This window comes from Acomys minous (genome assembly GCF_964271855.1).
Source record: "Acomys minous genome assembly, chromosome: 17".
Taxonomy (NCBI): domain Eukaryota; kingdom Metazoa; phylum Chordata; class Mammalia; order Rodentia; family Muridae; genus Acomys; species Acomys minous.
Genome location: NC_140500.1, coordinates 59,033,892 through 59,059,231, shown reverse-complemented (window position 1 = coordinate 59,059,231; position 25,340 = coordinate 59,033,892). Strand labels below are relative to the sequence as shown.

General features: G+C 42.0%; 1 protein-coding gene across 2 annotated transcripts in view; it reads right to left on the bottom strand.

The window, feature by feature from the left end:
- Positions 1-25,340, bottom strand: part of EXOC6B (exocyst complex component 6B) — a 434,863-nt gene that overhangs the window by 99,787 nt on the left and 309,736 nt on the right. For both annotated transcript variants that reach the window (XM_084764962.1, XM_084764963.1), the window contains exon 20: positions 9,156-9,229. In XM_084764962.1, coding sequence (XP_084621088.1) covers positions 9,156-9,229 — 74 coding nt within the window. The remainder of the gene's footprint in view (positions 1-9,155; positions 9,230-25,340) is intronic.

The window sequence follows — 25,340 nt, the reverse complement described above, 5'->3', positions numbered from 1 at the left end:
TCAATTCCTCACTCACTGGGAGTAGGCAGAGCACATGAAGCCAGTGACAAAGGAGTCTGTCTCCTGGTGTAGACTGTGGATGCTGTCTCTACACAGACCTCCACAAAACAGGAGTTAGCAACAGCTTGATAGCAACAGTAGTACTAACATCAGCTGTATGCTAACCAAGCATTATGTGCCATGATTATATTATCTTACTTAATGCCTACATAGTCTTATAAACTTTGTGAGTTAAAGATTTTTATTTTGTAGTCTAAAAAATTATCTTTAAGGTAAAATAATTTGGCCAAATAGCACAGCTAGTAAGCTACATGTGCCCAACTCCAAACTTACAAAGTCAAGAAAGAATACTCAACTTGTTTCTCTAAGATATCATGGGCCACAGAGAAGAGAAAAAGTAAGAATTCCTGAACTAAGAGGTTTGAGAAGCTGCTGAGCACCCAAGTTACCATAAGCCTTGGAAACACAGCCTTCTACTGCTTTCCTAGAACAGATACCAAGCTTTTAGAATAATTGAATTTGTCTCAGTTGCCACATAAAATCTGGGAGTCAGGTGTTGGTTTGTTTGTGTTTGTTCTGCTAGCTATGTTCTATGGGTTTTACCAGTATTTAAAGGGAGGCTGGGTGGACACAGGGATCAGAGGAAGGAGCGCTGACTTTCCAAGGCAATACTATCCAGTGCGGTTTCCTAGTCAAGGTCAACTTCACTTCAGAATGCCCTGTCATTGCCTCTCTACAGCTTGAGTGAAATCAACAGACCAAGAAAGGAATATTACAGAGAAAGCAAGAAGACTACTGTAAGAGATGAGCCACCCATAGGCATGGCCGCTTCCTTGCAAACCCTGTTGCCTCTGCAGGTCTCTGATTGCTGTTGGGTTCTTCCTGGATACCACTGCCCGAGAGAAGCAGCCTTTGTAACTTGCCTTTGTTTCTCAGCTCACACCTTGGTGCTTTGTTTCATGTGCCTGGTCTAGTTCAGCTGACTCCTAGGACTCAATGTGGACAATCCTGGTTCCCTTCCTTCACTCTGCCATTGGTTCTCCTTTCTCACTAGTCCTACCTTATGCCTTTACCCATTCCTGATTTCTGAACTTGCTTAGAAGGAATCTTTAGGTTTGGGGCTCTGGACTGTTTTGGGTATTTGCTCCCCAGAAGTCTAGGTGGCTTAGGATAGCTTATAGTTAAGTTTGTTTTATTTTTTTTTCAAACTGAAATATGCCCCAATTCCCTAAATCTAGATCTTTGCTGTCACTCACTGCTGCCCTCCAGTGGCTGTCGGTGATGTAGTTGTGAGACTACAGTGATGTAGTTGTGATGTAGTTTCAAGGCCTGGCTCTGCTGCCTTCTTGGATAGAATGTACTCTACAAGGACCCTGGACTGTAGAGCTAGCACACCTGAGGTCAGTGTTCAGACCCAGAGGCTTCCACTCAGCTAGCACCAACACAGCCCCCAACAGCTGCGGCTGTTCACAGTGAAACACACCCGTGATGGTCTCCTACCACTGTTCCTCAAGGTGGGAATTTGTCAACAAAAAAACAAACAAAAGACAAGTTCCAGATTTGCATGATCAGAAATGGAATCAAACCTGACTTCTAAGCTGAAAGACCTGGCAGGAAGCTAGGAGACTGATGCTGTCACCACACACAAAGGGAGTTATGGTAGGCCTTCAGCTGGTGCAATAAAAAGGGCAGACCAGGTCCATTTGTGGACATTTCTCTTCTACTACGAAGTAGAAAAGGCCGTCTGTACTCTTCCAACCTGCAGTGAAGCACGTGCACAGTCAAGCGAACTCCTGGCCGTGGCCAGATGAGCCGACAGTAGTAAAAGACAATGACAACCTGGGGGGCCCATTAGCTAGAAGGCCAAACTTAATGTATTTTTCATGGGAAAATAGTCCAAAAGTCTGATAAGTTACCTCTGGATACCCAAAAAGCTCTCACCTATCTAACCAAAACAATTTTGCTTTCTGCCTTCATATATTTGTCATTTAAACACTGTAAGTACCCTAGGAAGGTCCACAGCACATAATATCCATAAGTAGTGTTGCTAAGCACACAAACAATTCACAAGAAAGGGCCATCAAACAGGTCAAAAGCTAACTAGCTACCAAACACCACCACACAAAGAACCAAGAGATTATGGCCTACATTGCCAGGAAGGAGATGTCTTCTTTATCTGAGGAAATCAGACAATAGAACACACACAGCAGAGTTCACCTGACCATCCAACTTCCCTTCAAGGACCCAACCTTTATTGAATGGATGGATGGATGGATGAATGAATGAATGAATTAATGAATGAGTTTCACCCCTGGTAAAACTACCATGGCTTTCACGCAGTTATCCTCCACTGCTAGCAGTCTTTCTTCTTAAAGCAATTCTATAAAGACTTTCGTAAGTAGAATTCCTCCATGGTGAGAGGGTGCTAAGCAGAAAATATCCTTCCTTTATCAACCTACTTGTCTTCTGACTGGGTAGATGACTCCTGAGCTTGCAGGCTGACACTCAGGTTTACACAAGGTTGAAAGGGACCCCTGCCAGGCAGCAGTGCTTGGAAAAGGCTTCTATGAACAAAATTATTGGTCCATACAGTTCCCTACTATGATGGTTTGAGTGAAAATGCCCCTCCCCCCACAGGCTCATACATTTAAATGGTTGATCCCTAGTTGGTGGAAATGTTTAGGGAATAATTAGGAGGTGTGGCCTTGTTGGAGGAATTGTGTCACTCTGGTTGGGCTTTGAGGTTTTAAAAACCCATGGCAGGGTCAGTCTCTTTTCTCTCTGCCTCCAACTTGTAGACCAGTTCTAAACGTCCATCCACTGCTCCAGTGCTGTGCTTGCCTGCCTGCTGCCATGCTTCCCACCATGATGAGAATGAACTCACCCTCAAACTGTAAGCAAGTCTCCAATTAAGTGCATTTCTTTATAGTTGCCTTGGTCATGGTGTCTCTCACAGATGATGGAGGGGCACCACGTCTCTCTGATGTCCTCCACCAAGACTATCTCCTTTATGAACTCATTCCTCTACAACCCACCCCCCTGTACCATTCTTCATTAGGCATCTTTGTTACAGGCATAGTGGTAATTTTCCACAATTCCAGCACTTAGGAAGCTGAGGCAGAAGGATCCAGAGTACAAGTCCAACCTGGGCTACATGGTGAGGGCCTGCTGCTGCTGCTGCTGGTGATGATAAATATAATCCTGGAAACTGCCTAAAAGCCCCTCACATTCCAGCAGGTTTAGGACTAATATGAAGAAGCACTTGTGGGAGGTGGCTTCCAGCTAACACCTTCTTATTTGTGATAAGAAACTGATAAGTGGCACCTGGGGCCTTTTGAGATATGGGCCTGCCCAACTCCTACCCACCTCTGGTAAAGTCTCCCAGTTAGGCAGTAGTTTGGAATGGTTATCTTGTGGATCAAAGGATATTTTAATATGTGTTAGATCACAGAATCATCCTTTGCTGTAGGAGGGTTTTCTACTAAGACTAACATTCAAATGATTAACAGAGGGAAGGTTCATCTTAGGAACAACATAATGTTCACTGTACATGGACATTTGATTTCAAAACAGAACCTTTATATTGAGTAGTATAAAGATGTAATAGAAAATAGTAAGTGAAGCCAGACAAAGGTTCTGAGTTGTTCTCCAGTTTGAAATGGAGACTAAAGTTACTGATTCCTTTCTAACTACAGTTATTTATTCCTTTTTACCTTAGCAGAAATAGCACCATAATCTGTTCAACAACCAAAAAGAAGCAGACAGGTATCTCTTTAGGCACCACTGTTGTTTTTAAGACAGGCCCCATGTCTGCAATGGAAATGCACTGTGTTTACTTTAGACACAGGGAAGAAGTTGGGGAATAAGTGCCCTAGAGGGAATAGCCCCAGCTCACTCTAAAAACAGCCCAGATATCTTGGGATGGCTCAGTGTGGAAGTGCCTTGCCAACAAGCTCCATTCAAGAATCTGATGCAATGTCATAGACTTGTTCATTCAGCTTTATAATAATTTAATGCAGATTGAAAGTAAGTAACTACTGGGGCAGAGAAGCAGAGGATAAGGTGATATTACCGAGGAAAGGACATCTCCAACTGCCAACTGCTAGTCAGACATGGAAGGTGAACACTGTAAACTACATAAATACAGCAAACACATCTTTGGAGAGTTAGATGCACTCACAGTGAACGTGAATAACATCAGCATCAAATATTTCAGGGTAGCACAATTTACAGCATTGAAGGAGGAGGATAAACAAGACATTAAAATGAGATTTTTTCAACAAACAAAGCAGCAGAGAATACAGACAAGAGAGCTTAAGGGCATAATGGTTAAAGAAGAACCCAATATCCAAAGGAATGAAGAGTCTACATCTTAGTTAAACCAACACAACACACACACACACACACACACACACACACACACACACACACACACACACACCTGGGGTGGGTGCAGGGAAAGATGGAGTTTAATTTTCTTTCAGTTTAACTCTCCTCTCCATGAATATTTTACAGCTCTCTGCCCCTACAATGGGCCCTTACAGAGTCAATTCTGCCCTTTGTTTGCACTGTGCACTCAGTTTGATTTGCACTTTTCATACATAAGTATTCCATTCCAGCTAAACTATGAGATGCCGTTTATGTCCCAATTTCTTTAAATTAATGCTATGATCAGCCGAAGACAAGAGAATGTGGTGGAAGTGACAATCTCCTACCTCTGTGCACAGCTCTTAAGGGTTTGTGTGCTTCCAGAACAGGCTGCCTGCGCATGAAACATACCATGGGTGCAGAGAAGAGCTGGCTGTAGACCTCGAGAGCTCTGGACTGGCCAGTCACTTCAGTGGCTGACTGCAGTGTGGAGGCTTGCTCAGCTGTCCAGAATTGCTGATTAGTAGAATCCTGAGCTCCACACATGGTTCAAGTGAACATGTTGTGGGAGTCAAACAACTGAAATGCACACAATGTTCTAATGTCTCCAAGACAATTCTTGTCATACCATGTCCACATTAGAAGCAAGAACTTAGTGATGACCCATTGCATCCTCCGGGGGGTAGGGGGTGGGGTGGTCACACTCACTGTGTATTCACTGTGCATCACTTAAGCTGTGTGCACAGCAGACACTCAGAATTTGATGCATTTCTATTCCATGTTTTTCAACAGAACTGTTAAAAAAAAAAGAGCTCTCTATAATTCCTAAAGATGAATAACTAGGGGCCACCAATTCCTAGAGCACAGCTACCACATTAAAATGGTTCATTAAATGAGACTTTCTTTTGTCCTCTAGCTTTAACATTCCCTAAGCTTGGAAGCTGAAATAAATACACACATATTTTTGCATGTAAAATTGTACTGAAATTGAACTTTTATAACATAAATATGAAATGCTAAGGAAAGGCCTTTTGACTTGTACTGTATAGTTCATTATTATTAATAGCAGATTTTCTAATCTTAAAATCTTAACAAATGAAAAATGTATGTCATTGAAAAATGTATGTCAATGTATTTTAACTCTGAAATATCATGAAAGCTTGTATACTCAAAATGTCATTTCACTTTTTACCTTAAGAAGTAGAAAAATGGAAAGAGAGTAAGTGAAAAAGGATGGATAGCTTTATAATCCACATCTGAATTTCTTTCTAATGAAATTACAGGGTTTTTAAATGACACTCTGCTATTACAGCCTATACAGAGACTCTTTCATCAACGTCCATGTTTTGAATATGTTTTAAATTATCATTCACCTAATTGCATCTGAAAGTCTAACACAAGAGAACATGAGCACATGACCAGCATGATACATTTAGAAACCGGAGAGTCAAACAGCCAGTATCTAAATAGCACTGAGAGAGTATGCACCCCAAAGCACACCAGCACAGACCCCCCTCTCATATGGGCATGCACCCTACATTTTGCATTTTATGGAACTCTGCTTAGGACAGGCACAGCTGTTGCCTGACATGGCTACTGCCATCTTGAAATGACAGTACCTGTAACTGCCTATAGGAAGGCCCCACAATACTGGGCCTTGTCCTCCTGGAAGTGAAGGAGGGCTCAGGATTCTCCTCCCTCTCTGGAGATTATAAGCATTTAACAATGGCTAGGGCAGGGGTAACTTCTGCAATGGCTTATTCATTCTCCTGTAAGTAACTAGACTTGGGTAGAATTGTTTTATTTTGGGGGCATGGGGGCTGTTGTGTATGCTCTATTGTGGTAAATAGACACTTGATCAGGAAAAGTCATACAACATTTGCTTTAATTTTCATTTCTGGTATTTCCATTACGATTTTTAAATTGTTTATTTACTATTATTAGTGGTGTGTGTGTGTGTGTGTGTGTGTGTGTGTGTGTGTGTGTGTGTAGTGGCTGTGCACTTGCCACCGTGGAAGTCAGAGAATAATTTTGTGAAGCCAGTTCTCTGCTTCCACCGTTATATGGGTTCCAGGGAGCCAACCCAGGCAGGTTTTCATGGCAAATACTTTACTTGCTGAGACACTGTCCTGGTCCCTGCTAATTCCATTTACTGTTTTGATTTTGACTTATAAAAGCATAATGATTAAATCTGCTAATAAGTTAAATAATGAAATCAGAACCTAAGGTATAGACAGCGGTGAGAAAGAATCTGTGTGCTAACACATCTGAAAAGAAGAACAGGGCTAGTAAAGGCCCCACCTCTAGGTTTAGTACATGAAACCACCGTACACAGGCCAGATGAGTAGGAAGCACTCGGCATGGAGAAAGGACACCAGCATCAGGAAAGGGGACGCCTGGCAGTATAAGGAATGGAAAACCAAAGCCACATCTAAAACAAGCAGACAACGGACATAGATTCAAAGGGAGCCCTGAGACAGTCATGGCTGTCTTCATGATAATGAGACTGCTTGAAGGTGAACTTGCTGCTTTGGGTAGAGTTCTCCCCAAGGGAGAGCCAACACAGAGTCTGGCTTCGGTGTTATGCAACAATGGAAGGAACATGGCAAATTTGTATTGTACAATTTTAAGACCAGCTTCCACCCCCAATTTAAAATTCTTCTTTATGATTGTGAGGCGTGCAAACAACAGGACACTTAACCACATCTGCCTCCTCTTACATTAAGTCCCCTATAGTAACATACAAAGAGGAATCCTTCTTGTACTTTGAACATCTGAGACTGGCCTAGAGGAAAGATAATTTTGGAGCAGAATGTGGAAGCATCGCTTTGCAGCATGTCAGCTATCTGCTAACACAGCCTTAAAGTAAGAATGCTGTTGAACTCATCTAGGTTAGAAACGATCCTTTCCCAACTGCTGCAGCAGAGAACAATCTAGGTAGAATTCAGATGACACACTGAGTAAGAAGAAACACAGTCTGTCACTGTCAGTAAAAATTTGTCGTTTGAGCTTTTACCATTGAAACATCACAAAAGAAGCTGGGGGGACAGGAATGCAGCAGAGACAGGACTGTCAGCACCCACATCAGCTCCCCTGGGGCTCACAAGGACTTGAGCATTCACCCCTGGTCTGACTCATCTCACCCTGGATGTGCTTTTCCGTTTACCACTCACATCACTTTTTTTTTTTTGAACACTAGCTGCTTTCCATAGGTGCCAAAACCACAAACTACTGAGAATGACAACATTTTCTTTGCATGAACAGTAAAAAAGGAAAAACTTTTTCTTAAATATGTTCTTCCAATAAAAATCACTTCCTGTTTTCCAAGAAGCGTGAACTGGCTTAGAGGTTTTGGTGAAGAAATTCCGGAGTGAGGGAATGGATCCCCACTGAACCCTAAAACAAAACCTCGACCTCCCATCTTAGATCAAACTCTAAAACTTGAGCCTTTCAAAGCTATAGGTGGAAGGTGTTCAGTGTGTGGGGAGAGCCCCATTTCTGACAATGCTAGGAAAGTCTTATGAAAAAAGAGAACCCTAACCCAGCCCCCAAATATTAAGTTGACACACGTTTCTGGGATGTGGTCTGAATCCCCAAACCTTGGTGGGTCTATAGACACATGATTCTGCTGAACAGGGCTTTCCAGAATTGTCATCAATGACAGATTACACCTCCCATGCACAAGGGTCCAGGGCTAGCTCAGACCATCCATTACGGGTTAAAAGCTATTCCGGCACGGATCCAGTCACAGAGGTAAGGAGGTTACCCAGACAAGGGGGCCTACGGCTTTAAGAAACACTCTGGGCATCTACAAGTTTTCAGAATGCAAACTATGTCAGCTCTGAAAACAAGAGGCACTGCATCATTATGGCAGGAGAAACAAAGCCAGCCCCCCTTCTAAAACAGACAAAAAAAAAAAGATTGTTTTAATAGGAGAGAAGCATCAGTCATTGATGCTTACTTCATTCACACTTTCTATCCAACCCCATCCATCTTCAGAGTGAAGAGATGACAGAGCACAGTTACAGCTCTCTCTTTTGGCCCCTGCCCATCTTGTTCTACTATACCCAAATCACCGCGGCCTACCAACTGACCCTTTCCCATCTGCAAGAACAGCCCTATGGGTGGCCTTTCCATCTTGTGGGCTTGCCAAAGCTCAGGTAGACCTAAGAACCAGCCTTCACCATGCCGCTGTAACAGGACTTCCTATCGGTCTAGCACGACAGGTAGGAACCTTTGCAAACCATCTTCAAGCACCAGCACTGTGTTGCTGATGGCCGACTACATTCTACAAAGGAGGCGATAGAAGGTACGAGGCAGCAAGGAAAAGTCAACAAACCAGACTAACAACCCTGAAAGCAAAACATTTCACTTCCTTTAACACTGCTGGCCACATTTTCCACACACAAAGTTCTCTAGGCCGGCAGTCTCTGCATCAGTGCACCTGCTTAGCATGGGTTGGACGAGTCATCTTTTCGCTGTGTCTGCAGAAGTCAATGGCCACACAATGGATCGCATCACTTGAGGGTCACTTGAGTCCCTCTACTCTGTGGATCCCTCCTCCCGCCCCCTGCCTTCCCTCCTACCCACAAAACCTTTACTCCACCATTGCTAAGGATCTCAGATAGCTAAATAAAAGAGGTGGCCTCAAACACAGGGAAAAGCCCTTAGGTCTCCAGTGTGAATCACCAATGCCAAACCCCCTCCCTCCCCTTTTCCTTAAGACCTGATGGTCTTCAGTCACACATCTTAAAAGAAAAACAAAAAACAAAAACACAAAGACTTACTTGTCTCAAGTCGATGAAGGCCAACTGCAGCGTGTCCTCCTGGAACCCAGGCACCGGGCCGGATCTGGCAAACTCTGTGGGAAAGAAAAGAGGATAAAAAGCGCCTTTAACTAACCATGGACAGGGAGATTGGCAGACGGATGACAGGGAAGACAAGAGAGGCTGGGGGGGAGCAGGACTGAGCTTCTAAGGAGTCATGTCTCTCTCCCTTCAGCTTCTTTGTTGGCCCTTCAAAATTCGTGTCATCAAAACACCATTAATTCCAGCATCCTGACAGCAAGGAAACTGTACTAATTCGACCTGAAATTTATTCCCATGAGCCGCGCTGGGCTTCAGAGTATTTGTTTTGTGAATGGACAAACAACTTGCAAAGGAGGAAGGGAGGGGGGAAAAGAAAAAAGTTTTTCCTCTCAACACAATAAAATCTTCAGCTGAGAAACTCTTTTCAGTTCCGAAAGCTATTTATATTTCAGATCGCTGAAGGAATTTTCTAATTTCACGCCTGTCACCTCATTCCCTAGGCATTTATCAAAAAATATTCCCTGCCACATCATTAATTATTCCCTCACTGATTATTTGTATTATCTCATGAGTGCCAACCTCCTACACAACACACATGCACGCACACCACTTGCAGCAGCTGCTGCTGCCCTGGTCAGAGTTTGGCTCAAAAAGCAAAGAAGCATTGGCAGATATGAAGATTCCACCTGGATGAAGCTCACCACCATGGTAAAGGACATTTGCAAATGCCAGTCCTTCTACTGCAGTCCTTGTCCTTGACGTCCATTTCTGCACTACTGTGAGCCTTCCTCTTGCCTCCACCTGTTCCTTTCAGGGTGGCTGCTATCTGCAGTAGCACCTTGAGACCACGCTCCCTCATAATTCTGGCTTCCGTGTCATTAACAAGAAAGAAATGGCACAGGGCTACAGGGACAAATGCTAGTACCAGTTAAGAATGTCAAGTTTAATTGTCCCCGAGCCCTGCTTATTAGAAAATAAAAAGGTCTGAAGTTCCCTCCACAGAGACAGGCATGCGGCACAGTCAAGACCTGGGTAGTCACTGTGACTTCAGCTCTTCCTTGTGAAGTCAAAGCACAATGGGCATTTTATATCCATCCACTATTTACATGAAACACAGCCCAAGTAATTGAAAAAAAAAAGAAAGAAGAATTTTCCTTTCAAACACATATTCCCCAAGGTGGAATTTAAGAACCTATAGAACTGGTATAATACTTCCCTTTTTCTTTTTCATATCTAGCTAGAAAAGTAGAAGACTCTACACAGGATAAATTTAAGAGATGATGTATGGACAATGATTACTGCGGTGTGCACTGTTCCTCCCTTCCCACTCATTTTGAAGCCATAAGAGATTTACATAAAATCATTGCCCCGGCTTAGAAAAAATAATGCCAACAATTTAGATTGTAGAGACAAGACAACATTATACGAAAAGAATTATAAATCAACACATTAAACTAATGTGTGGCATATACCTACATATAAAATACTCTTACTGTAGACATTTCAAATAAAAAGGATGCCTAAGAAAAGAGATTAAAAAAAAAAAGAAAAGAAAAGAGAAAGAAAAAAAAAGAAAAGAGATCCACTCTGAACACAAGTTTAGTAAAGTAACTGTTTGCTTTGAGAAGAGAACTCCCATGGCACTTAGAATCCAACATTATCCAAAGGAGGACTAAGAAACCCAAGTTTCAAAAGTGTAAAGTTCTAAAACTATACAAGCATTTGGTGAAAAGCATGCTGACCATACTCTGCATATCAACATGATGTGCAGTAAGCAACAGTAAGGATCATATGGTAACCTGGTATGCAAGAACTGTGCATCCCAAGTGTACCACTGACTCACAGGATGCTCTTGTTGAAAGAAGTTCTTTGAATTATAGCTATGGTCTCCTTGTCAGCAGCCTTGCTGAGTGGTCAATCTGCACATACTTCTCTCAAGGTTGATAGATTACCTTAAGTAATGCTGTATCGTTCGAGCCAGTGTTGCCTCATTTAAAGCAATTCAAGGTGTCTCTCTATTAGGAGGAGGCCAGGTATTGCGATGTTCTGCTGCCCTGCCTATGACCAACTCAACAGACCTTTCCACGACACACCGCTGGAAGGCTTGGGCGTGGGTTTACATTCATGCTCTTCCTCACTGGGTGGCAGACACACTGACTCAGGAGTCTGGGTATGCTATATGCAGAGCTCTCACTAACTTTATAGGCTTGATTTTTAGGACATACCAAATCCTCAGGTTCCAGAAAACAAACAAACAAACAAAAAACCAAAACCAAACAAACAAGAAAACCCATGGCAGCCTTTGATCTACCTTTTTATAAAGAGAACCAGACAGTGATAACTATGCCAGATACAATGAAGTGAAAAGACTAATCTCCATAAATCAATTATGGAAATGTATAATTACTGTAAATTCAACTTTATATTTGTAGTTTTTCTCTCTTTTTCAGTACTGAGCATCAAATCTAAGGCCTTGTGCATGCAAGACAAGTACTCCATTACTGAACTACACTCCATAATTCTAACAACCTCACAATTATAGTAAAGATAGAAAATCCCTTAGAGATCACAAAGCTTAACAATAATTCAAGATAGCAGATGCTCAACAAACATTATGTTTCAATTTTAAAAAAGAAAGATTCATGAGACATATAGACTCATAACTGACAACAAGTCTCTGGGCTGTTACAAGTCAGGCCCTTAAGCCAGGTATCAATTTGCAGAATTATAAACTATTGAGTTCCATAAAATCTCAGGCACAAGAACTTTAAGGGGACAGTCCTAAGGGTAATAAAAATCAGAACCACAGCTCTACTTCTCCACTTACTAACTCTTCAGTTCAATAGATTACTTAACCTGTTTATGTCCTTAAAAATCATTAAATCAAACATTAGAATAGCAGATCATTTCTTATAGCATGGTCATAAGGACTAAGCCAAGACACACATATAAAGCAGCTGGAAGTGGCAGGCATATCACAACTGGTTATCCTTATAATTGACTCTGTGTGTGTGTGTGTGTGTGTGTGTGTGTGTGTGTGTGTGTGTGTGTGCATTTCTCCACAGGGAAAGACTGATAGCTTTTACTGACTTCTCACAGGTTTGGTGACCCAATATCAAGAAATACTGTTAGCTGGGCATGGTGGTGCACGCCTTTAACCCCAGCATCCAGGGAGGCAGAGGCAGGTGTATTGCTGTGAGCTCTAAGCCAGCCTGGTTTACAAAGTGAATCCAGGACAGCCAAGGCTACACTGAGAAATTCTGTCTCAAAAAAACACGAGAAGGAGGAGGAAGGGGAGAAGGAAGAGGAGGAAGAAGAGGAGGAGGGATGGGAGGAAGAGGAGGAGGAGGAGGAAGAAAAAGAAGATGAAGATAAAGACGAAAACGAAGATGAAGACGAAGACGAAGACGAAGACGAAGAAGAAGAAGAAGAAGAAGAAGAAGAAGAAGAAGAAGAAGAAGAAGAAATAATAATAATAAAGAAACAGAGCTGAAACAGGATTGGCTCAGTGAGCAGTCTTTTGTTTATAGGAAAACTTATAGGCAGATAATGAATTATTTTTAAGAGAGTTAATATGACTAGTCTGTTAGGCACAACACAGAAAATTTCATTTATATTATTAGAAAAATTAAATAAATGCATGAAATAAATTTCTGTAACTCTGTGATTTAATATAGTCTCAGAAAGATGACCTCCTAGAATAAGAATCTTATAAATACATAAAAATCCATCAGTAAATACATAAAATCAATTAGTAGGAAATGTAAATATTTTTAAACTAAGAATTCATGCAGAGGGATGGGTTAATAATTGAGATGTATATGAATAAATTAATAAAATATTAAAAAATTTATGCAGAGCCTGATTTTATGTAGGTAAAATATAACACACATGGGACACGTGCGAGTAAGGACCTACTTCACAATTTTACCCAGAGCTGCTACAGAGCGGAGAGTGATTTCTTCTTTGTATCTTATAAGCTCTCATAACTAAAGAAGAGGAAGCATAAGAATGTAGGCGTGGAGACATAAAACAGCACTGATCAGCAGTGTTTCTCCTAGTGACAAGAGACACAGCCAGGATAGGCTGACACACACAAATTCTCAAACACTTCCTCACAGCTGGGAAGGGAAGCTGCTGATGTGTGGACAAGCCAACTTCACACGTACATAGCACAGGCCCTAGAGCTATGGACTTCTGACATGAATCACAGCCAAGCGGAAGCACCACAGACTTGTTTCTGGACAGTAAGTTTTCAGTCTCTTAGTGACCTGTGTCAGCATCAAAGTGTCCATAGCGTGGAGTTCTACAGGGCAGCCTCAGCACCATCCAGGAAATCAAAAAGCTTCATTTCCCAAAGAACCACACACTCCCTTTCAGCAGCTCCTGTTGCCTGGGGATGGGACCAAATTCTGGTGAGTTGGCATTTGCTTGCAAGTTAAGTTATACTAGTTGCAAGCTGCATCAAGTCATTCCACAGAGCACCGCTCTCTCCATCCTCTGCCTCCTGTCAGGAGGGACTCACTGAGTACAACATGGTACCAAATCCTGACTCTGAGATTCACTGTGAAAACGGAAAAAAAAAATTCAGTGAGGAAACTGCCAACCAACTGAAGGCTGTGTAGGAAATGTTAAAAGGAGGGGCACAGAGTTATAGCAGAGAAAGTATACATTCAGAGAAGAGTCCAAGGAGAAGGAAAATCACCATAGCCAGCAACCTCTGATATTCTTAATGCACAAACCTTTGAGACACGGTCATCTTTTAAAGAAATATTAATTTTCACAATATACAGATCTAAAAAATCAAATAATGTTCAAAGCCTAATAAGGTTTACAAAAGGGTATTGCTAATTTCAGTTTCCCCTTAGGTTTCTTTTTAAGTTGATGTTAACACTAATAAAGGCCATAAGTCCATGAGAGAAGAAAACAAATATTTCAAATTTTATCTGATAAATTTGCAACTGGCTGAAGAAAACAAAACACTTTAGTATAGAGCATGCTGAATGCTGAGGATGTGGCAAGTAGGTAATGTGCTTCCCTTGTGATCATGAGGACAGGATTAAAAAGATGAGGTATAATGGTGCATTCCTGCAATCCCTGAGCCAACAAGGTAGATTCCTGAGGCCTGGTGGAGCCATTGCTAAGCTCCAGGTGACAGTGCAGCAAGTAAAGGCCCATCAAGGAAAAATGATTTCCTTCTTGCCAAGAGGATGAGATCTCTGGCTAGGGTGGGCATTCCAGCTGAGCAGGGTTAAGGACCATCCCTTAGGAAAGCAACGTCAGCTTGTAATAATTATCCTTTAATGAGATGATGGACTTTCCTTGCTGACTTTCAACCCTTAGTAGCCTACAGGGAGGGCCACAGTAATGTGGCTCTGTAAGTCTGCTCAAGTTCTAAACTATTAGAGAAGCATTTTTCCTTTTCTTTCCCCTCTTTCTTTCTTTCTTTCTTTCTTTTAAAGCATGCTTTCTTTAAAGCTCTGGGTTTTGCTCTTTCTCTAAAACTCCCCTCCCTGCCTTACAGGTGCCTGCCACCATGTGGCTGACCTGCGTGCAGGTTTTTCTCAAATGGCAAGACCTTTCTGGTTACTCATCTATCTCTTCCTTATAATCCTCCTCCAGGCAGGTGTCACGAGTCACAGCTTGCCTCCCTGGGGTTTTTCATTCTTAAATTCTTTTTTTAATGAGAGGAGATCTACTGCTATCATATGGTGGCCAGAAAGGGATACCCCAAAATTTGAAATACCAAGCTCAAGTAAAGAGCAAGTCTAAATAAACAAGGGGGACAGCACCTAAGAAACGAAACCGAAGGCTGACTTCTGGCTTCCACAGGGACATACCCCTGAGTATATATGTATAGCTATACACAAAACCTCCACAGAAAACTAAAATCAGAGTTAGAAGGGATTTGAAAAGTCAAAACAACAGTAGTCTGTAATCTCTACATATAAAAAGAATGGTAAAAAGATCCATTCTTCTGCCTCCATTGCTCACACCACTGCACAAAATATGGAACAGAGTACATCTTAAGCGATCCTGGAACAGTTTAGGATACTGGGGTTATTGCAGGCTTAGCAGTATTAAAGAACAATGCATTATTTTATAGATGAGGAGTATCTCCTATGCACTTCATTTTAAACTAGCTATGAGGTATTAGATACCACGACAGCACCTCCAAACCAAGTGTGCTTTAGTGGCACTTACTCTTGTAACCTCCCCTTAGTGTCCTTTCTGCTTTCATGTCATATGTGTCCTTTTGCTCTACCTCTTTCTACTTTTTCTGGTTTCTGGAAAGGATATGTATGTATGTATGTATGTATATATATATGTGTATATATATGTATATATCCATCCCATTCAAGGATCTAAGCCTCCAGCTGTGAACACTCTGTGAACCATGTAGCCCATTCCAGCCTACACATTCACTTCTCTAATTGTATGATTTCCGCTTCCTCCCAAATACATGTACATAGACATATACATATACATACAGATATGTGCACACACATGGGTAAAGCTAGAAAAAATAGACATGACATTCAAAAATTAATCTAAAGCAAGTTTGGAAAATTGAACATGAAACTGATTCTTCACCTATCATCCACAGAAACAACAGTTTTAAAAGAAAGATGAGCAATGGGAACAATGCATTTCCAAACAGCAAAGTCAAAAGCACCTGACAGATGGGTGGAACAGAAACTGCAGGAAAAAAAAAACAACAACAGAATTTGCTTAGACAAGAGGGAAGCTAAAAGACAAACTACAAAAAGTCCCCTAGACAGCATCAGTATAGCACTGCTCCAGGGAGCATCCAGTTCAGACAACAGGCTAGAACATTCCTGCACAGCTGGCTTAGGATTATGGTGTAAGCCAGTGCTAATAAGAAATCCAGCACCACACAGACTATACTGGGCTGGTGTTTGTTTGCATCTTAAGATCATGTCAGGTCACAAGTGTTTTTTGTGGGATTGAAAAAAATAGATGCTGTTGTTGCTGTATTAATATAATGGTTTCCTGGTATCTGGCTCCCTGGAGCAGTAGATAAGGGGAGCGTTAGACTAGAGGGTGGCTCTGGGGAAGACAAGCCCTCTTGCATCACTTCAAGGTGGCTCCAGGAGGCTAATTGCAGAGGAGCTGATAGAGTGCCTGGGGAATCCACTCCAGTTCCTGTTGGTCAGAAAGAAGCTGGGCTGAACATAAAGAAGGGAGCTCCAGGAAAGAACCATGTCCAGAAGAAACGAGGAGAGGGTCAGGGAGAAGAAGGCTCCTGGAGAGTCTGTTAGATCTCTCTCTCCCTTCAGGCGTGGGTGGAGTAAAGAACATTGTGCCTACAGTTACCAATGCAACACTGTACACCTAAAATGTGTTCATCTATGTGTTTCACCACCTGTGAATGAGCGAATAGGAAACAACACAAAGACTTGACCTAGAAATGGCCCCAAACTGCTGTGGATGTGGCTATAGACCTTCTTAGCTTTGGAAAATTCTCCTGCCAAAACCATGAACCAGAAGAGCTAGCTGCCTTTGATGATGTGACTACTGCATTCTTGCATGTGACTCTGGAGTCACTCCTGACAGTTAACTCTGGGCTTCTCATCAATGGCCTAAAGCAGTCATGCTCAGAATTCAGCCCACAGAAAGATGGAGAGTTGAGGTGGGGGGAGTGGGAAACAGTGTTCTATAATGTGGGACAGGCATGGTGAGCACAGTGTTACAGCAGACCCTGCAGAAGCTCTGGCAACGAGGGCAGTCCCTCTCAGGTTCTGTCAGACAGCAGTCCCAACTGCAAACAACTAGAAGGAGCCATGGTCAGTGGTGCCCTAGAGGGGCATTTAAGGATTCTGATGGGAGACGTGAATCCTGAAGCAAGTTTGTGGATGGGTCACAGTCAGAGGCTAGTATTGACAACTCAGAGACTCAGCCATTAACTCAGGATGTACCATCAACACACCATTGATGAGCTTGCCACCTAGACTCTGAAACATCAGGGTTCTTATGATGGCCAAGGCCACCCAGTGACTACAAGGATCCAAGCCTCCAGCAGCTGTGAACCCCACTGTGAAGCATGTACCAGGTCCAGACTGCTCAGCCACTTCTCTAGAACATGCTTTCTCCCACCTCTATAACTGAGGCTGAAGATTCCTCCCCTATACAATGGTACGCAGAGGTGGGACTGTTCACAATGACTGCAATGGCTGAGAGTAGCTCATTGAAGTGCATGCCTCGTATCTGCAAATCCCTGAACTAAATCCCCCGAGTCTGAAGGAATAAATAAAGCGTGGCTGCTGAGTCATGCTCTGCCCTTATGAATGATATCAGATGCCCTTGCCAAAGAGCTCGATACCGTGGTCTGCTTTTTTCAACATGAGAACAGGATTCTTCCCCCCCCCCCCCCCCCCGAGCATGCAGAAGCAAGGTACCACCTTCCCAGCAGACACCTTGACATGCTGCTGTCTCAATCCTGGACTTCTCAGTCTCCAGAACTGTGAGAAATAAATTTCTTTTGTTTATGAGTTACCAGTCTCAGGTATATTATAGTAGCACAAGTAGAAAAGACTTATCTGTCTGAAACAGTCTATAGAGACCAAAAGAAATATATGTTCCTTCAAATGCAGAGCCACCCAGATATCAAAAGAAGCAAGTACAGCACTATCAAAGGAAACAAAGACATTGTTTATAACTGATCCAAACAATGGAGGTTTTCACACTGCCTGAAAATGAATTCAAAACCAATCATCTTAATAAAATGCAATCATAAACAAGACATATAAAGTTAGGCAGAATTAGGAAAACAATAAAACAGGAAAAAGACAAACTTAATTAGAAAATTGAAAACACAAAGAGAACCAAAAAGAACTAAGTAAGAGAGTGAAGACTGAAGAACAATAGCACAGAAATGAAGAAACTCAGCAAAGCACCATCTGCAGGATGGACTATGAAAGAGCAAGTTGAGTAAACAGAAAGATGCAACATTAAAACTGGCAGACAGAGGGATAGAAAGAAAACTTAAGGAAAATGGACCAAATATAAGTCACAAAGAAGAAGGGGAAATGGTCAGAAAGCTTAAAGAAATACTGTGCAAAACCTTAAATCTTGAAAAGCATGTGGATATCCAGAAATCATAGACCACAGGCACTTTACCTCAGACCAGTTCAGGAGGATGATCAAATGTCAAGATCAGAGGCTGGAAAGATGGCTCAGTTGTTAAAAGCACTGGCTGCTCCTCCAAGAACCTGGGTTCTACTCGCAGCACCCACGTGGCAGCTCACAAGTGTCTGTAACTTCAGTTCCAATGGATACAAAGTCCTTTTTTTGGCTTCCACAGGCACTACATACACAGTGCATATGCAAGTAAAACACTCATGCACATAAATAAAATAATTTTCAAAATATTTTTAAAAATCAAAAGGCAAGCTCAGATTTGAGACACTGGTCACACAAAGGGCGATGCCTGCAGCCATACTTCTGTAACAAAAGCCTTCCAGCCAGGAATAAGTAGGTGATGCACCCATTGTGCTCAAAGGAGAAACAGAAGGAAAAAATCTCACCAACCCAAATCCAAAATCTTGCAGTGGTGTTCTTCAGGAATAAAAAAGAGGTAAAGACATTATCACACAAAGATAGAAGGAGTCTGTCTACATAGGATCTGTCTAAGGAAAATGCTGAGGAATGCTCCGCAAATGCAAACAAGAAGCACTAACAAACAGCATAAAGAATACACCAGCGTGGAACTAACTAGCAAAGGCGCGGCAGGTGAGTTCAAGCCCTGAGGCTATGACTGTGGCATAAATTCAGTTTAAAAGTTCAGAACCATTAGATATTATTATTATACCTTTGGTAATCCATCAGTGAATACCGAACTATAAATGTAAGAGCGGCATAAAGGATGGGGTAAAGTCTACTTACATGAGACTGAAATTGTTACCACGCTGACAGAACATTAAAACTACAAAATGTTTTATGTAAGTCCCATGGAAAACCAAGATTTCACTTGCAACCAGTAGTGCACCTGTGGCCTTTAATCCCAGTACAACACTCAGATGGAGGCAGGTGGTTCAGCTGTTCCACTTTAAGGCTGCCCTCCACTACACAAGGAGTTCAGGGCAACCTGGGTTACATAAAGCCCTGCCTCAAAACACTAAATCAGTAAGAACAGTCAGGAGTCATGCACCCAAAGCATAGTATTAAAGCAAACCACCACAGAGCACAGTAAAACAAAAAGAGATAAACCAGTGAACTGAAAAACAATAAACCCCAGGAAACTAGCTAAGGCAAGCACTTATATGTCATCTATTTCTATGTAAATAGATTAAACGTGCAATCAGAGACACAAAGCAGCCAACACACTGGGTACTAGAGATTCATTTTTGCTTTAAGGATATAAACAGACTAAGGAGAAGAAAAGGACAATCCGTTCAGCTGGTGACGATGAGAGCAGCATGCTATCAGACCAAAAAACAAAACAAAACAACAAAACAACAAATAAGTAAAGTTGCACCTAAAGAAGCTAAAACAGGACAACAAAATCCAAAATTAGAAGAAAAGGGAAAAGAAAAATTAGAAATAAATATTAGAAAAATAAAGAAAGAACAAGAGGACACCAAGAAACAAAAAGAACCAGAAAACTTTTGTGGACATACCCCTTTGGGGAGACGTCTGTGGACATACTCTCTTGGGGAGACTTTTGTGGACATACTCTCTTGGGGAGACTTTTGTGGACATACCCTCTTGGGGAGACTTCTGTGGACATACTCTCTTGGGGAGATGTCTGCGGACATACCCTCTTGGGGAGACTTCTGTGGACATACCCTCTTGGGGAGACTTTTGTGGACATACCCTCTTGGGAGACTTTTGTGGACATACCCTCTTGGGGAGATGTCTGTGGACATACCCTCTTGGGGAGACTTCTGTGGACATACCCTCTTGGAGAGATGTCTGTGGACATACCCTCTTGGGGAGACGTCTGTGGACATACCCTCTTGGGGAGACCTTTGTGGACATACCCTCTTGGGGAGACTTCTGTGGACATACCCTCTTGGGGAGACTTCTGTGGACACACCCTCTTGGGGAGACTTTTGTGGACATAGGCTCTTGGTGAGATTTCTGTGGATATACTCTCTTGGGGAGACTTCTGTGGACATACCCTCTTGGGGAGACTTCTGTGGACATAGGCTCTTGGGGAGACTTCTGTGGACATAGGCTCTTGGGGAGATTTCTGTGGACATACTCTCTTGGGGAGACTTCTGTGGACATACCCTCTTGGGGAGACTTCTGTGGACACACCCTCTTGGGGAGACTTTTGTGGACATAGGCTCTTGGTGAGATTTCTGTGGACATACTCTCTTGGGGAGACTTCTGTGGACATACCCTCTTGGGGAGACTTCTGTGGACATACCCTCTTGGGGAGACTTCTGTGGACATACCCTCTTGGTGAGATTTCTGTGGACATACCCTCTTGGGGAGACTTCTGTGGACATACCCTCTTGGTGAGATTTCTGTGGACATACTCTCTTGGGGAGACTTCTGTGGACATACCCTCTTGGTGAGATTTCTGTGGACATACTCTCTTGGGGAGACTTCTGTGGACATACCCTCTTGGGGAGACTTCTGTGGACATACCCTCTTGGGGAGACTTCTGTGGACATACCTTCTTGGGCTCTGCTGACCCTTCTTTAATTATTTTTCTTTCTGTTCATCCTTATGGCTACCAAACTTTTCATCATTCTGTTTTGACTTCCTTCAGTGAATTTTCTGTTTCAGTTACTGTAGTTCTTAGCTCTAGAAAAAAGGTTCTCTCTCTCTCTCTCTCTCTCTCTCTCTCTCTCTCTCTCTCTCTCTCTCTCGGTAAATGCTTTTTGCTCACACACTATTGTCTTTATGATTCCAACAACCTCCGCATAGCTCTCTGAACATCTCTGAAACACTTCTTTTAAAGCTTGAACACATGTGACTGGTATCAGGCCTTTCAGAAGTAGCTTCTATTGAATTTGTTCCCACTGGGATCAAGCTCTTGTTTTTCAATACAGTTTCTGAAATTAGACATTTGACCTAACAATGATGATTGCAAAATGCTGATTTTTTCATGTTGCTAAAGTTGGCAATTTTTCATTATTATTCTATTTATTTATTTTGTTTCTTTGAGACATGGTTTCTCTGTGTAGCCTTGGCTGTTCTAGACTCACTTTGTAGACCATGCTGGCCTCAAACTCACAGAGATCTGCTTGCCTCTGCCTACTAGAGTGCTGGGATTTAAAGGCCTGCACCACCATCCCTAGCACTTTATTATTCTTGATAATTGCTTTTGTTTTGCTAATTTTGGGGTCAAGACTTACCCGGTATGTAACTTCAGATCTCTGTCTTATCAGACCTCTGTCTTATGGAGTCTGTGCTTCTTCTGGAGTACCTGCTTACTTTCTCCCCACTACACAGCTACATGTAAATGGCCTCTTCTTCAATGTTTGTCTGTAACATCAATGTCTTTTAGCTTATTTGTCACCCAGCTTCTAATTCTTGCTTCCTGCATATGGATAAAGATGTGCTCACAGCTGAAATCTCTTCTTTAATGTTTGCTTCCAAGGGGTGGGGGGAGGATGAACTGAAGACAACGCACCAATCTATTAAATCTTATAGAAACATCACTGCAGGAGATGAAGAGGAGCTTATAAGAACAGCCACAGCCTCTTTCTCTGAGTCTCTGCATCAGAGCATAACACTATGATAAAGGGGCCTTTTTTTCTGCTCTGGCTCCAAACAGCTATGTGCACACTGCTATGAGGACACGCTCATGGCAGCCTGCCTTTCGACTGAAAACTGGAGATGGAAGTTGCTAGTATGCTAAGCAGAAACTGATGAAAATCAACTGGAGTGTTCAAGCTGGAACCTTTAAACATCAGACAGACTGCAAAGCTCAAAAACACGCCAGACAGATTCTCTGGTAGCAACTACTTTTAAGTGAGGAGACAGATTGCTGTTGCTTCCTACACCATCTAAATGTGTTTGTATAACATGACCTGAAAATTGTGTGTTGCAGTGGTCTGACTATGACATGAAACCAAAGGCTCATGTATTTGAACAATTAGTCCCCAGTTAATGGTGTTGTTTGGAGCACTTGTGGAATCTGCAGGAAGTAGAGCCTTGCAGAAGCTGGTACATCCCTGGGGGTAGACTGAGTTTATAGCCTCATCCAACTTCTAGCTCTTGTGATCTCCCAGCATCCTGTTGCTACCGTCACACCTTCTTCCCCCTTAAGGACAGCTAGCCCTATGAATAGAGTCTTTCTTAAGTTGCTTCTGCTCATAGTTATACAGCAGAAATGAAACTGAGATGTACAGATTAGTAATTTATCAAATGAATTGAAAACTGTTATTTACACAAAAATCAGGAGGTAGATGCTTAGAGTAGCACAGTTTATGATTGCCAAAGTTTGGCAATAACTACAATGCCCTTAAAATTTTATATGTAAGCAATGGATTATTATTTAGTGCTAAAAGAAATGGGTTATCAAGCCATGAAAAACCATGGTGGAACCTTACATGCATATTACTGAATGAAGGAAATCTATCTTCAGAGGCTGTGTGCCGAATGCTTCCAACTCTATGACATTCTGGACAAGGGAGATAGGAAAGCAGGCACGGGGGAAAGACCGAGAACCCCCAGAAGGCAAACTGTTCTCCATGACACGACAATAGCAGACACATGTTGTTATGCATTTATTTTAACTCACAGAATCTGTAACATCAAGAATGACCCCAAATGTCAAACATGGACTTCAGGTGGTGAGGATATGTGGGTGCGCTAATTACAAGAAGCATTAATTTGCCATAGAATATTAATAGTGGAGGAGGCTCAGTATGGTGAGGCAGAAGGTGTGTAGGAACTTTCTGTGCTACCCAATAGATTTTGCTTCTAATCTATAACTCCTTGAAACAATAAAGTCTACTGTTTTTTTTAACAATAGAGGAAAGTAAAGATTAACTATAATTCACCCTCAGTGTTTCTTTGCAGGAAATTATGATTAAAATTGATAGGAAAATTCCAAACCAGTGCTCCAAATAGATTTAAAGATGAGTGCTCAACTTTTGCTCCAAACAGTAACTGTGTCCTAGGACAGTCAGACATGTCCTTTTAGCTAACAGCAATTAAGCCATATAAGCTGGCATAGGGCCTTCATGTGGGTACTTAATCAACAGACTTCAGTTGGCCAAGCTGCATGCAGTATGCAAAGAAAACAAGAGGCCAGGGACCTCAGTATTACCAGAAGATACCTTCACTCTGGGACAGAGACCATCTCAACAGGCACCATTCAGAAAAATGGAGATGCCAACTTCATGGCTTATGTAATATAATCACTAAAAAATTAACGATATTAGTAGATTAGCTCTCATAAAACAAACTAGGAAACTATTTTGTTTCAAGACATAATGGAAGGAAATTTAAGTTACTTCCAGGAAATGAAGTCCAGGCAACTGGAACATGAACAGAGACTAAGTGCTATCCTTTCCCTAAGGAGACACCACTGAAGTTACCTTTGTGACTTTTGTATTGGCCCAGTCTTATAACGGAAGATGGATTAAGGAAAGCTGTGGCCATGCAGTCCTATTACATGGTGCTGGGTTTGCTCTTAATATTCCATAGACAAAAACCAGTCAAGATTACTGGCAATGTCCTAGGTCTTAAACTTCCAACCCTGAAATCTGAAAAGATGAAAGGAGCACTTGTAATTGCTGAGAACTTCCAACAGATGAAAAACGGAGGCCAAGAAGATTAAGTCAGTGAAAGCATTAGAAGCCAACCCCTCTATTATTTCAGCATGTATCTTCTACCCTGAAATGTCCAAAGGTAAATGTTCACATTACCTGTCCCTTGGTATTACATACTGTATATTCTTTCCCATTTACTTAGGTAACAATGAAAGCACAGAAACACATATATAGAGAAAATCAGCATTTTCTTCTGCACTTTCTTAGTGTTTTATAATTTGATGAAATACGGGCAAATTTCACAATAGACCTTTCTAAAGTAGGGTGAAAAGAGGTCTTTCTAAATTAGTAATCAACAGCGCTTCTGTGTATAATCTTAGGAAAGTTGAAGGTCGGCCATGAAAAGGGTGGGCTTCCTGAGAGATGAGAGAGCCTGCATTTAAGTCGTAACTTTATATCCTTGATTTTTTTTTACTGTGCTCTTAAGGATTTAATCTTAGCCATGTGTTTGCTCAGGGCTGATTGTTTTGCTGTATGAACACATTCCCAAACCCACGGCCCTCTAAAATTTAACATTAAGAGTGGATTCCGTAGGCCATTTAACAAAATAGTAAAACTGATTCTACAGAAAAGCACTAAATAGAAAGCTGAACGCCTATTAATTTTGTCTAGTAGATATATTAGAATAAAAAATTAAAGCTACATTTTAAAATAAAGAATGAATCTTGTCTAGCTCAATGCATGTTATAAATTTCAAAATGAAATCTATTTTCCACATTGAGATCTTTATATGTTTTTACATGTTGGTATTTTATACTTTCAAGATTTATCAGCTTTGACTAGCCACGTCTGAGTGCTCCCATTTATGCTTGGAAGCCATGATACTGGGCAACACTGCTTGAGACCCTAATGGCGACAAACTCACAGAAAAATGAAGTGTGTAAACAATGAGCAGACAGTGAGGCAGGAGAGCAACCTAGGAAAACTTCCGGGCTAACAGGAGGAGCTTCCCTATTGGCTGGGGCTCAGAGCTGAGGTGAATGCTTGCGACAATTCACAACTCTTCTGCCCTAATTCCACTCATGATGATGTGACACGTCCACAGAGTACAGAGACAGGACAACAGAAGCTTACTCCCACAGTCCCAGAAGCTGGCAGTCTTCACCATGCCCTAGAAGACTCAGAGGCCAGCAGGGCCCGCTCCGTGGTGCACACCACACACTCACAAGATGAAAGGGCGAAGGACCTCCCTGGTGACCCTATGGGAAAGACTTTAACCCTACTGTGCCTATGTTGTCTTTATGTCCCAAATGCATGCTTGCAGTCCCACCTTCTAATCCCTTTGAGTGAGAATTTTTATGAATTTTGAGATGGTGACCATTCAGAGCATGGCTGGCAGGTCTGTTCAGTTCCTAGTAGAAGTAATTTCTCTCAGAATATGGACTGTAAACATGACCTGTTAGAT